An 11,281-nucleotide genomic window follows, 5' to 3' on the forward strand; every position below is an offset into this window, starting at 1 on the left:
GGGAGTGCGACGTAGCACCATTGGAAGCATGCAGTGCTGGATGGGGTGCAGGGTAGCGTAAGATGGAGCATGCCGTGGGGGTGTGTGCAGTGGTCGGGGTGCAGTGCAGTGCAGTGCCGTGGGGGTGTGCATTATGCTGTGAGCTGTAGGGCTGTGCAGTGCGGGCACCGGAGGGTGCGATGCCACGAGAGGTGCAGACGGTGCTCTAGGGCTTGTAGTGTGGGCATGGAAGGGTGTAGTGTACTACCAGTGACCTGCAGTGCTGCAGGGATACGGAGCATAGTGCAGTGCCGCGGGGATGAATATGCACGTGGAGGGTATGCCGTGAAGTGACCCAGAGAGAAGCACTTGCAGGGCAGTGTGATGCAGACCCACTGAGGGCTGCCCCATGCAGGGAGAATGCAGTGCATTGCAGCAGCACCGTTGGAGGCCGGCGGCAGCAGTGCCTTGTGTACGAGGCTGCTGAAAGTCCAACCCAGACGTTAAATATAAACCCGCAGCAGTTCACCCGGTGCAACGCTCCACGGCAACGCACTATTCCGAAATGGCTGCTGTGCCCCTCGGCTTCGACATCGACGCCCCACGCTGGGACCAGAGCACCTTCATGGGGCGGCTGTGGCACTTCTTCAACATCACTGACCCGCGCACCGTGCTGGTGCCGGAGCGGGAGCTGGACCGGGCGCAGGCCATGGTGGCAGGCTGCAGGTGAGCGTGTGCTGGTGGCACCGGCGCGGTGCTGGAGGTGTGCCTGTTACCTTGCCTATGTGCTGGTGCAGCATCTGAGCACTCTGATTGAGCTGTAGATTCTCTTCATTGCAGGGGAGTTGGACTAGATGACCTTTAAGGGGCCCTTCTAACTCAAATGATTCTATGATCCGTCAGAGGTGGTTTTGTGGATGTTTATTGGGTTTTTGGGAGCCCTGAGCTATCATGGCTGAGCTCCTGCGGCTCTGGGCTTGCAGGGCTGGGATGGTGCCGCCGGGGAGCAGCCAGGAGCAGCTGCTGTATGCCAAGAAGCTGTACGACTCGGCCTTCCACCCCGACAGCGGTGAGAAGATGAACCTCATTGGCAGGATGTCCTTCCAGGTGCCAGGTGGCATGGCCCTCACTGGCTGCATGCTGCAGTTCTACCGGTAAGAGCTGGGGACACAAGTTGGGACACAGCCTGGACAGCCCTCAGCTTCTCCAGGGGCACTAATGTCTCTCCTTGGTATCCCTGAGACAATGCTAGGAGCCCAGAGTGGGTCACCCTCAGACACCTCTGTCCTCATGTGCTTGCTGCTCCAATCACTCACCTCAGTGAGACACCTACCTCAGCCCTGGATCTTGTCCCCATCCCAAACCCCTCAGGGCTGTGCTGCCTCCTGTGCTGTCTGCAGGACCCTCTCAAACACTCATCTTCCAGTCCTGCCCCTACTGCACTCCCTGACCTCAGGCTGCAGTGCCTCAGTTTCCCCCAGCAGACACCAAGACAAGGGTATGGAGGGCATCTTGTCTGTCCCCTGATGGCCCCTGGGCACTCTCCATGCCCTTTCCCTCTGCAGGACAGTGCCGGCCGTGGTGTTCTGGCAGTGGGTGAACCAATCCTTCAATGCCATCGTCAACTACACCAACCGCAACGCCGCATCCCCCATCTCTCTGGCGTGAGTGTGCCCCCAGGATGGGACCCCTGTTGCCTGTGGGATTTGCCAAAAGGATGTACAGGCACCAAAGGAGCAGGATCTCTGTGTTAAAGGCAGCGTTTTTATTTTATATTTCCATGCATTTGTTGCAAATCACCAGGCAAATAGGAGTGGCTTACGTCACGGCCACCACAACAGCCTTGGCCACTGCTGTGGGACTCAACCTCTACACCAAGGTATGTAGGGATGGGGTTGCAGCAGCACCTGGCCACATCCCATCCCCTTGCTGATCCCATCCTCCATCCTGCAGCGTGCTCCTCCATTGCTCGCCCGCTGGGTCCCTTTTGCAGCTGTAGCTGCTGCCAACTGCGTGAACATCCCAATGATGAGGCAACAGTGAGTGCACCTAGGGTCTGCCTCTGCTCCCCAGCCCCGAGGGAGGCCGGGGAGGTGGGATGGGATCTGTGTGATCACAACCCTTCATCTGGAAGAGCGTCCCTGGTGGGGTGGCCCAGCATCAAACAAAGCAGGAGGGTGGGTTTGGGGTGAAGATGTCAATTTTGGAGTCTGTGATGTCCTGGTGCTGCAGGAAGGTTGTTGGAACTGAAAGAGTTTTGGGGTGTTCCATGGGGTGGGGGTCCCTGTGTCAGCCATACCCTGAAGATGGCAGCGTCAGCTCAGGGGTGGCACAGCCCAGGGCCACTGTGTTGCTGTTCCCACAGGGAGATCATCCATGGGATCTCAGTGACCGATGAGGACAACAATGAGCTTGGGCACTCCAGGGTGAGTGTTCTGGGAGGGAGAGCAGACATGGGAATGGGGACACATGGACAGCAGCAAGGCTGAGCAGCCACTTTTGCTCGCAGAGAGCAGCGGTGAAGGGCATTGCACAGGTTGTGGTCTCCAGGATCACTATGGCAGCTCCAGGCATGAGTGAGTGCGGCATGAAGATGGGGGCCAGATCCACACTGCAACCCTGCAGCTCTCAGCTTGGCCAGAGCTGATGGAGCTGTATGGGCTGGTGGGGTCCCTCACTCTTCTCCCCGCATGCAGTCATTCTGCCCATCATCATGGAGCGGCTGGAGAAGTTCCCCTTCATGCAGGTGAGCTGCTGCTGCTCTGGGCATGGAATTGTGGCAGTCAGCTGGGGACTGACCCTGCTCTTCCCCTGCAGCGGATCCGGGTTCTCCACGCGCCGCTGCAGGTCCTGCTGTGTGGTGGGTTGTGAGTATCTCAAAAAACCAGATAGCTCCGGAGGATGCCTGAAGTCACTCTGGAAAAAGACCCCACCCAGCGGAAATGGCAAAACTGCTTTCCTTCCAACCTGAGCTCTGTTAAATTGGGTCCTGGGCTGGGACCTTGCAGCTGGGGAGATGCAGCCCCAGCGCTAACACCCACTCTCCTTTGCCCACAGCCTGCTGTTCATGGTGCCGGCAGCCTGTGCCCTGTTCCCTCAGAGATGGTACCTATCCATGGCTTTCCATGGGAGCCTTTCTCCTTCCCTCACTCCCCATCCTGATGGGCACCCAAGAGGAACAGGATGATGGTCTCAGTGTCTGTCCCCTCTCCCCACAGCTCTCTTGCGCTGGCTGACCTTGAGCCGGAGCTGCGGGACAGCATCGTGACCAAGCATGGGGACCAAGTGCCATTTGTCTACTTTAACAAAGGGCTGTGAATAGAGACTATCTCAGGAGCCACTGAACCCCTCCAGCTCCCCACCACTGCCAGCCCTGTGCCAGTGTGGGGCTTGGATGCATGGTGCGGCCCCCATTAACCCAATCTGGGAGTGGAACTGGGATCATCTCCCATTTCCCCACCCCAAACCACATTGCTGCCTTAAACTGCTGCAGGGGCTTCTTTACAAAAGCTGAGCCCCACAGTGAGTGGGAAAGGACCTGTCCCCTGTGTAAGGGAGCACACCAAAGTCCTGGGACCAGTGCTTAGGACTGTGCCTTCCTTGCTCTCAGGTTCAGGTTTTATTCACTTTGTGATTGTCACAATCCCAAAGACAAAAAGCTGATTGTTTTTAAGCTCTGAATTTTGCAATCAGCTCACTGCACTAAGCATGCAAGACAGCCAGGCATCACCTTGCCATTTTGTGCCTCACTGTTCCTGTGGTGGGACCAAGGACTTGGGAAACACTTGATTCTGGCCCCCCTCACACAGAGAGGGTCACGAAGCCGTTGGGTTTTGAACTCAGGCTTTAAACAGACCACACTGCAAATGACAGATAGGGGTTGGCAAATAAAACATGGTGATTTTTAAAACAGCTGTGGGCTTTGCTTTTGGCTGGTCTTTGGGTGCCTGCTTCCCTGGATGGGGCTGGTACATGGGTCATACCTGCCTTGGAAAAAGGAAAGGTGTGGGCTCTCTGCTTGCACCTGAAACAAACCATGTCTCTCGAGTTGAGTGCCACAGGAAGACATCACTGCTCTCTGAACTCCTACATTGAGATTGCTCCTGTCCTACACCCCAAGTTTCTGTGAGCACATTCAGAAAGGTACATTCAGCAGCCTGGAATGGAGCTGGGTCCAAGGAGCGTCCAGCGTGCTTGCGAATGCGGAGATGCTTGTAATGCAAAGTCCCACAGAGCTTTGGAGAGCTCTTGCTATCTCCTGCCCTCTCCCCTTAGTCCTGGGCAGCAGGATGGGTTCACACGATGCACTGGGCAAGAAGAAGAGGGTTGGTCTGTGCTGGAACGAGTACAAGGCTGACCAGCACTGTCCTCAAGCCAGAAACCACCAAGCTCATAGCAATGGATTCCCTCTTCAGACCTGCACAGGTTGATGCTGTCCAAGAGCAGCACAGCAGGGTGTCTAGGTTTTTAAGCTGCAGCAGGAGTGTCTACGGGAGGATTCGTGCCATCTCTGCCACTCACAGCTCCGGAACAATGTGGAGGGCTGGCAGGTGGTTGCAGACAGTGTGGCCCCGTGCTGCCAGGTTCCATCCAGATCGGCTCTGCATCGCACTGCTGCAATAGGAAGGAAACTTCACTGGCAGAAGTCAGTGCCGGACTCAGCCCTATTTGTGAAGAGCTGCGGGTGTTAATTACACTCCAGTGATGAGTCACTCCCAATCTGGGCTTGTCCCATGCTCTGGGTTTTGCCTCCTTCCTACTTCTAATTTCAGGGCAGGATGGGAAAAGGATCGAAGCTCTGCATGGCTGAAATGTTGGTGCTGCAGCATGTTTACAACCTTCTTTCAATAACAACCAGACTAAAGACTTTCTGTTGGTCTGCAAGCAGAGCTGGTGAGTCACAGAAGACCAAAATTTCTTTAGATGGATGATCAGCAGCCCCAGATCCTTGCTCAAGTCCTGCTGGAGGTGCTTAACCCAGGTTAAGCACGCAGGGTGTGTGCCCAGTGGGTTAACTGCTGCTGGCCTACGCTTGCAGGGATGCAGGGTTAGGTGTGCCCCAAGTATTGCCCTGATTGAAAAATCCCAGGGGCAGGAGATAAGCTGCTAAATTGATTATTTTTCTTTTCTGAGCATGTTATCAGAGCATCTCACAAGCATCACCATGCCAATCCCCTGTGGGGGCTGCCTGACACTCCGGGATTGGCATGGCACAAAGCCTGCATGCTACCCACGAGCTGTGAGTGATCCCCAAGTGCTGCCACCTGCACCTGGGATAAGCCCAGGCAGGGGATGGCTATGCTGGGACACATTGGTGGTGGGACATCCATTCCACGTGCCACTCCTCTCTCACTGTCGCTCCCTATAACAGCCTCAGCAGCCCTCACCCAACTGCTGCATTTTGGACGATGAGGACCATCCCCCAGCTCTGGCTGGGTGAGACCCAAGCATGGCAGTTGGGTACAGCTGACTGGGAGCATGCAGGGCTGGGAGCACAGCAGTGCCGCAGCCTGGCACCATGATGGGGAAGAAGTGGCTTTGCAGTCTGCTTGCCCATCCTCAGGGCCTGGTGTGGGGTTAGCATGTTGTTGACATCAGCAGCAGCTGACAGCACACGCTGCTTCTGCCTGCTGCTGCTGCGGCCATTTTAGCCACCTTCCTACACGTTTTCTGGTGAACTCCCAGGCCTGGGTGGGCTGCTTGGCTTTGGGGCTCTCTGAGTGCACTGTAGAGAGGTTGAGCAAGGTTTAAAGCCACCACAAGACATGGCCAGCAGATGGGGACGGGCGCTCTAGGACCACCAGAGAGGCCCTGACAGGCCTGAGACAGCCGCTGCAAGCCACGTCGAGACACAGGCACAAGGGGCAGCGCCCACACCTGTCTTCCAGCCAATTCCGCCACTCACAACATGGCGGCCATCACACTACCCCGGGCCCCCTCTCCGCCGCGCCACACTCAAGATGGCAGCTCCCTGCAAACAGACTCCGCCCCTCCCCGTTCTGCCCGATGGCGTATCGAGCCAATAGCCGTCCAAATCGCGCGCCGTCTGCCCAATCAGCGATCAGATGGGGCGGGACGAGGCGCGGGGTGCCCCCTCGGCTCCCGTCCCGGGCCGCAGTCGGGTTGGGGAGGCGGGGAGCGGGGGGTGGGGGGGGATGGCGAGGAGGTTTCGCGCCGCCATGGCCCTGATGTGTTCAGGCGCTGCCCGAGGGGCTGCCCGCCAGCTTGGAGCCCGCCCAGGTAGGAGGCAGCCCGGGGGCGCCGGTCGGAGGGTTCAGTGTGTGCTGGGGGGTCCTGAGCGGCAGCTGGCTGCGAGGGGCGAAGGTTGTCAGCGGGCGAATTGTGGGCTGGGGGCAGCGTCTGGGGGGTCTGCCGAGGCTGGGACTGAAATAGGGCTGGGGGTGCAGGGAGCGGGGTTTGGGACCGTGCTGGGGCTGGAGGAGCAGTGTGGGGACGGGACTGCTGTAGGCTGCAGGAGGGGCTGCGGAGGGAACGGCCCTCGCGGGGAAGGGCAGCCCTGGTGAGGGCACCGGCCTGGGGCGGTGGCAGGTGCGGGTGTCACCTGGGGAGGTGACAGGGCAGGGGTGGCTGGCCCAGGGAGCGGGGCTTGCCCGGGCAAAGGAGGTTGGTGTTGCGTAGGAAGTGTGGGGTGAGCCTCAGCGTTGGGGAATCATAGAGTCATTAAGGTTGGAAAGGCCTCTAAGATCATCTAGTCCAACGCATCAGCCCGTCACCACCATGCCCACAAAACCGTGTTCCTCATGGGAAGGAAGAAGGGAGAGTGTTTCAGCCAGGATGATGGGAACCAGCCCTTGTCTCTGTAGGCTTTGATTGCCTTCTTCATGCCTAAAGGGCTCTGAAGAAGTTCATTCGCTCTTCATCGCTTTACTCAATATTGTGCCTGTGCTATGATATTCTCCAGCAGTGTTCTTAGACTGCCCTTTGCAGAATCCATAGACCTTCACCTTGCTCAGTATTGCTCATAGACAACTGTGCTGGGCCAGGTGTCCCGTGCACAACCTGGAACCTGCTGTTCATGGAGTCATTATGTCTTTTTCGTTCTCTGCACAACATAAATTGAGCAGGATGCCTTCAGATTTGATTGTCTGCTTAGGAGGCAGGAACTGCATTTTGTATCTGTTGAAGATCTAAACCTTCACAGATTATGTGAAGGAATTTACTGAAGGCCTGAATCTTCATGGATACAGATCCGTGCCTGCAGACCACAGGTGCTATGGTTGCACAGTGTGTAGTTTCTCTGGGACACTGGTGTGGAGTGTCCTTTCTGGAAAAGGCGCCCATTGAAAATCTTTCTGACTTCTGTTGCAAGCAGAGAGGCGAGGAGTTTGACTACAGATGTTTTAAATCTCGCTCTTTCAGGGCACTGAGAGTACCAGACGGACTTTGTAATTAGAACTGTAGAAGCATTAAGGTTGGAAATGATCTATAAGATCATCTAGTCCAACCATGAAATTGGTAGTGCAGTCCGAAATTTTCTTGCTGTGATTTGGCCTTTGCTGCAGTAGGGAGCTGCGAGGTTGTGCTGAACCGTGTGTTTTCCATGTTGTCTCAACTGCCTTGAACTGGTGGAAGTCCCAGTGCTTGCTCTGCTCCACCACCAAACCAACATTTACAAACTATGTGTATGTGGGCACAAGGTGTTGTGGTGTTCCAGCTATGAGCGGCAGCCAGGTGCTAGGATTGTCTAGACAAAAGCTGCGAAAGTCTTCAACCCTATAAATGCTAATAAAATCACTATACCTGCCTTGAAAGTTGTGAAAGACACTCCCTGCACAGCTTGTGCACTAGTCAAGGAACAGGTAGAGGAAAGGAAATGGAAGTAGAAAAGGAAGAAGGCAAAAAGAAGGGTGTGGAAGTATTCATACATTTATCTGACTTGTAGATATCCTCTCCAATCAGTGCACCAGAAGTCCTAAAATAGTAAGTCTTGCATAGTACAGTACGTGATGGTGAGAGAGAAGAGCTTTGGCTGCCTGTGTTTTCTTTAGAGCATTTAGATATGGATGTGTCTCTTACTCGTTTCTTTTCATAGTTTGTCTATATAAAACTAATGTGGTTTATTTTAGATCTTAGACTGTCTGTCAAAGAGCTGGTATTATCTCACAGCATACTACAGATTGACAGCAACCCACTCAAAAACTGTCGTTTTTGAGTAATGTGGGATATGTATATATATGTATTTGAATAATGTGTGATCTGGGAAATGAGAATGTAACTAAACTTTGTCTGCTTTCATGTTGCCGTAGAGTATGATTTCCTTGGAGGTGATGGGCTTGTAGTGGTGAGCAGTGCTGGCCTGGGAAGATCTCTGCACCAAGGGTTCCTATGGTTTTAGCTAGACCTCTGACAGCATTCAGCTCTTGGTCTCTGCAGGCCATGGCTGCCCTCACTGCCCATGGTAACTGCTGCCTGCTGCCACCTCCATCTCAGACAGCTGCAACGCCCCGCTTGCTTCTGCTGTTGGAGAGGGCTTGTTCAGGATTTGTGCTTCTCTGAATACTCTCCTGCAGAGCTGGAGGTCTGAGGCTGGGAGGTGCTGCAGGAAATGTGTCCTCTAAATAATTCAGGAGGTGGAGCTGTGCAGCCTAGCCACGCTGAGCAAACATTGCTGAGAACACGGTGTACTGTGCAGGAGGGTCTGATTTTTTCTGGTTAAAATAAGTCCAGGCTGCTGAGGATCTTAGAAGACCTTTCTTTCAATGAAGTCTTGTTTTGGGAGGCAGGTGGAGGAGAATGAAGATAATTAGCACAGACCAATCCTGAGTCCAAGTTCTTTACCTGCCCCTGTGGCTGCTCATTGCATGTGTGCTCACCATGGAGAACAAAGCTCCGTTAACAAGAATTGGAGCATTTATCTGCAGATTAAGGGAAGATATGTTGCAGTTGTGTAACAAAAATAAGATCAGAGTAAACACAGGAAAAAGAAATCTGGCCTTGCCCCGTTATGGCTGCACTTGTATAGCATTAGCTGTGAGCTGTCCTCACGGCGTGAGGGAGAGGGAAGTGGGGAAGTAAGAAATGAATTAGAATGTCTTTTAAAATAAATGTCTTTTAAAAAACAAGCTTGATCAAATTTGTAGTGTTAAACTTTGAGCATTAATCATTATTCTATTGCGGATTCTATTGCAGTACATCCCTACAGGGCAGACTAAAGGTTATTTGACTGGCCATCTGCTTCCCACTGCAAGCAGCTTAATTATCACATCGTTTTCTCAACTGTTGTTTTCTTTAAAAACAAGAGATTTAAGTGAATGTTAACTATGTGGCAAGCCTGAGGAATCTGTCTTTCTCTAATAAGATGGTTTTGAGCCAAAATCTGACAGAAAAACCGATCTCCTTAAAGGCCCATTTCATTCCAAATTGAAGAGTTTTTTGAAATGCTGTGACTTGAGAGATGATTCATCTGGGTGGCAGAGAGGAGCCTTGTGTCAAGGACAGGCCTGACGTGACTTGGTGCATCTGACACCCCTTTAGTACAGTGTTTGTGCTCAGGGCTGTGCTGGCTGTGACTGCACATGAAGTTACCAGGCTTGGACCAGACCTGCCAGCACTTGGGGCTCTTTAGGAGCATCACTTCAGGCAGTGTTTGAGCAGCAAAGCTTCAGTTATCCACATCTAAGAGAGACCCATCTCAAAAGCACCAGCTTTTTTCAGTTAATGTATAGGTAATTAGTTGCAATAGCACTTTGGTGCCTCCTGAAATGCTGTGGGTCCTTCAAGAGAAGAACTGCTTATACAACCCCAGAGCTGTATTTTGCCTGCTGAAGTATCTTTGTGACTCTTGCTTTTTGGCTTGCTGATTTCCCCAGTTTTGGCAGGAGGCAGCAGAGATCAAAGTACGGCCTGTACTTACTCAGAGCAGAGCCACTAAATAACTGTGCAGATTGAATTAAGGGCTGCTCATACCACCGTGGTTACACCTCTGTGTGCTTAGTTTCTCATCTGGATAGCATGCTTCCACACTGATTAACATTCTTCCATTTGTGAGCTGCCCTCACGATCGCACACAGTGCTGTAAGAATTTCTCTTTGCATCTCTACAGCTGTGCAGCAGATGGAAGGCCTGGTTCGAAAGTGTCCTGTGTGCCCTAGGCGAGAGCAGGGTGTTTTGTTTAGGCCAAAAGTGATGGGCTGATGTTCTGGCCTCATCCTCAGTCCCACGGTCTGGCACACAGATCGTGCCACAGACCGGTCCCACAGTCTGTGCTGTGCCCTTTGGTCCTGGCTGTGCCTGTGCAGATCTGTCCTTGTCAGGCGTATCCTGGAGTGCTGGTAACGCATTGCTGCAGGTGGCCCTTTGTTCTGTCTCCTGACAGCATGCAGGTTTGTTTGGAGGTGTTCCTGTGACTCGCACTGCCCTATTCTATGGGGGACAAGGTAAGAGGTAGCTAGGGAACCCTTCCTGGTTAGCTGCATAAGAATCTCCTTGTTAATGTGTTTAACAAGTGACTTTATGGCTGTACACGCTTCTGTCTGGCATCTGTTTTAGTGGGTTCATGAATCCCAGAAGTCTGGGCGGACTACTGATGGGGCTGTGAGGACCCAGAATATCAGGGACATCTCAAAACACTTCGTTGAGTCCAGACCAGTGACAGACAATCATGGAAGAGCAATTGTTCATAAATAGGCAATGTGCTAATTGTGTGATGCAGCCAACCTGATGGTCAGGTTTTGGTCTGTGCTTCCAAGCTGGAAGAAAGCAACCATGCAGCGTGGAACCTCAGGATGATTTCAGGAAACTTCTGCCGTTTAATGTACTGCCAACCTCCTGATGTTAGTGGGCTGCAAAGAGGTGGGCAGGTATGGTGAGCTACAACCAATATGTACAAGGCATGGGGTGTTGGGTTTGGGGAAGTGCTGGAGAGCCCCTTGTGAGGATCATGGATACAATCCTTAGGATAAGCAGAGGAAAGCTTTTACCTGAAGAAATTCTCCCTTCGTTCCTCTTTATTCTTTTGCATTGCTATAAGATGGAAGTTCATCACTAGTGGTGATGTGGTTTTTATCATAGAATCTTTAGAATTGGGACCCTTAAAGGCCATCTGGTCCCACTCCCCTGCAATGAACAGGGACACGTACAGCTCCATCACGTGCCTGATCTTGCTAGCTTATTGAGTACAGGGAAATCTGTGAGTTGGTGGTCAGTGGACTGGATGCGCACCCTAGCTTTGGGAAAAGCTTCACTTTGGAGTTTGATAGTTTGATTTGCTGGCCTGCAATGTCAATCAGCCTCGTGGAGCAAACTGATAGGAATTCTAGTGGTTACAGAATTACCTTTTTTT

The 11,281-nt window shown here is 53.0% G+C and overlaps 2 protein-coding genes across 3 annotated transcripts in view; both read left to right on the forward strand.

Moving 5' to 3' along the window:
* The first annotated feature begins 38 nt into the window (after positions 1-38).
* On the forward strand, positions 39-3,891 carry SFXN2 (sideroflexin 2). The gene is made up of 11 exons (XM_003208132.4): positions 39-705; positions 963-1,133; positions 1,545-1,643; positions 1,783-1,858; positions 1,933-2,018; positions 2,345-2,405; positions 2,489-2,555; positions 2,676-2,725; positions 2,797-2,846; positions 3,037-3,084; positions 3,198-3,891. The coding sequence occupies exons 1-11, from the start codon at positions 545-547 to the stop codon at positions 3,295-3,297; spliced, it is 969 nt and encodes a 322-aa protein (XP_003208180.1). The 5' UTR covers positions 39-544; the 3' UTR covers positions 3,298-3,891.
* A 2,222-nt stretch (positions 3,892-6,113) lies between these two features.
* The window catches only part of WBP1L (WW domain binding protein 1 like), a 48,345-nt gene continuing 43,177 nt past the window's right edge, over positions 6,114-11,281 (forward strand). Inside the window, exon 1 of one of the 2 annotated variants that reach the window (XM_019617766.2) lies at positions 6,114-6,219. In XM_019617766.2, the coding sequence (XP_019473311.1) occupies positions 6,135-6,219 (85 nt within the window). In that variant the 5' untranslated portion in view covers positions 6,114-6,134. The remainder of the gene's footprint in view (positions 6,220-11,281) is intronic. The other variant, XM_003208134.4, reaches the window with a different exon arrangement.

The sequence above is a fragment of the Meleagris gallopavo genome, chromosome 8 (genome assembly GCF_000146605.3).
Source record: "Meleagris gallopavo isolate NT-WF06-2002-E0010 breed Aviagen turkey brand Nicholas breeding stock chromosome 8, Turkey_5.1, whole genome shotgun sequence".
In the NCBI taxonomy this organism is placed as follows: Eukaryota; Metazoa; Chordata; class Aves; order Galliformes; family Phasianidae; genus Meleagris; species Meleagris gallopavo.

Coding starts and splice junctions, on each gene's coding strand:
- SFXN2 (XM_003208132.4), top strand. CDS start 545: ATGGCTGCTGTGCCCCTCGGCTTCGACATCGACGCCCCACGCTGGGAC. Junction 1,134..1,544: donor TGCATGCTGCAGTTCTACCG/GTAAGAGCTGGG, acceptor TTCCCTCTGCAG/GACAGTGCCGGCCGTGGTGT. Junction 3,085..3,197: donor GCCCTGTTCCCTCAGAGATG/GTACCTATCCAT, acceptor CTCTCCCCACAG/CTCTCTTGCGCTGGCTGACC.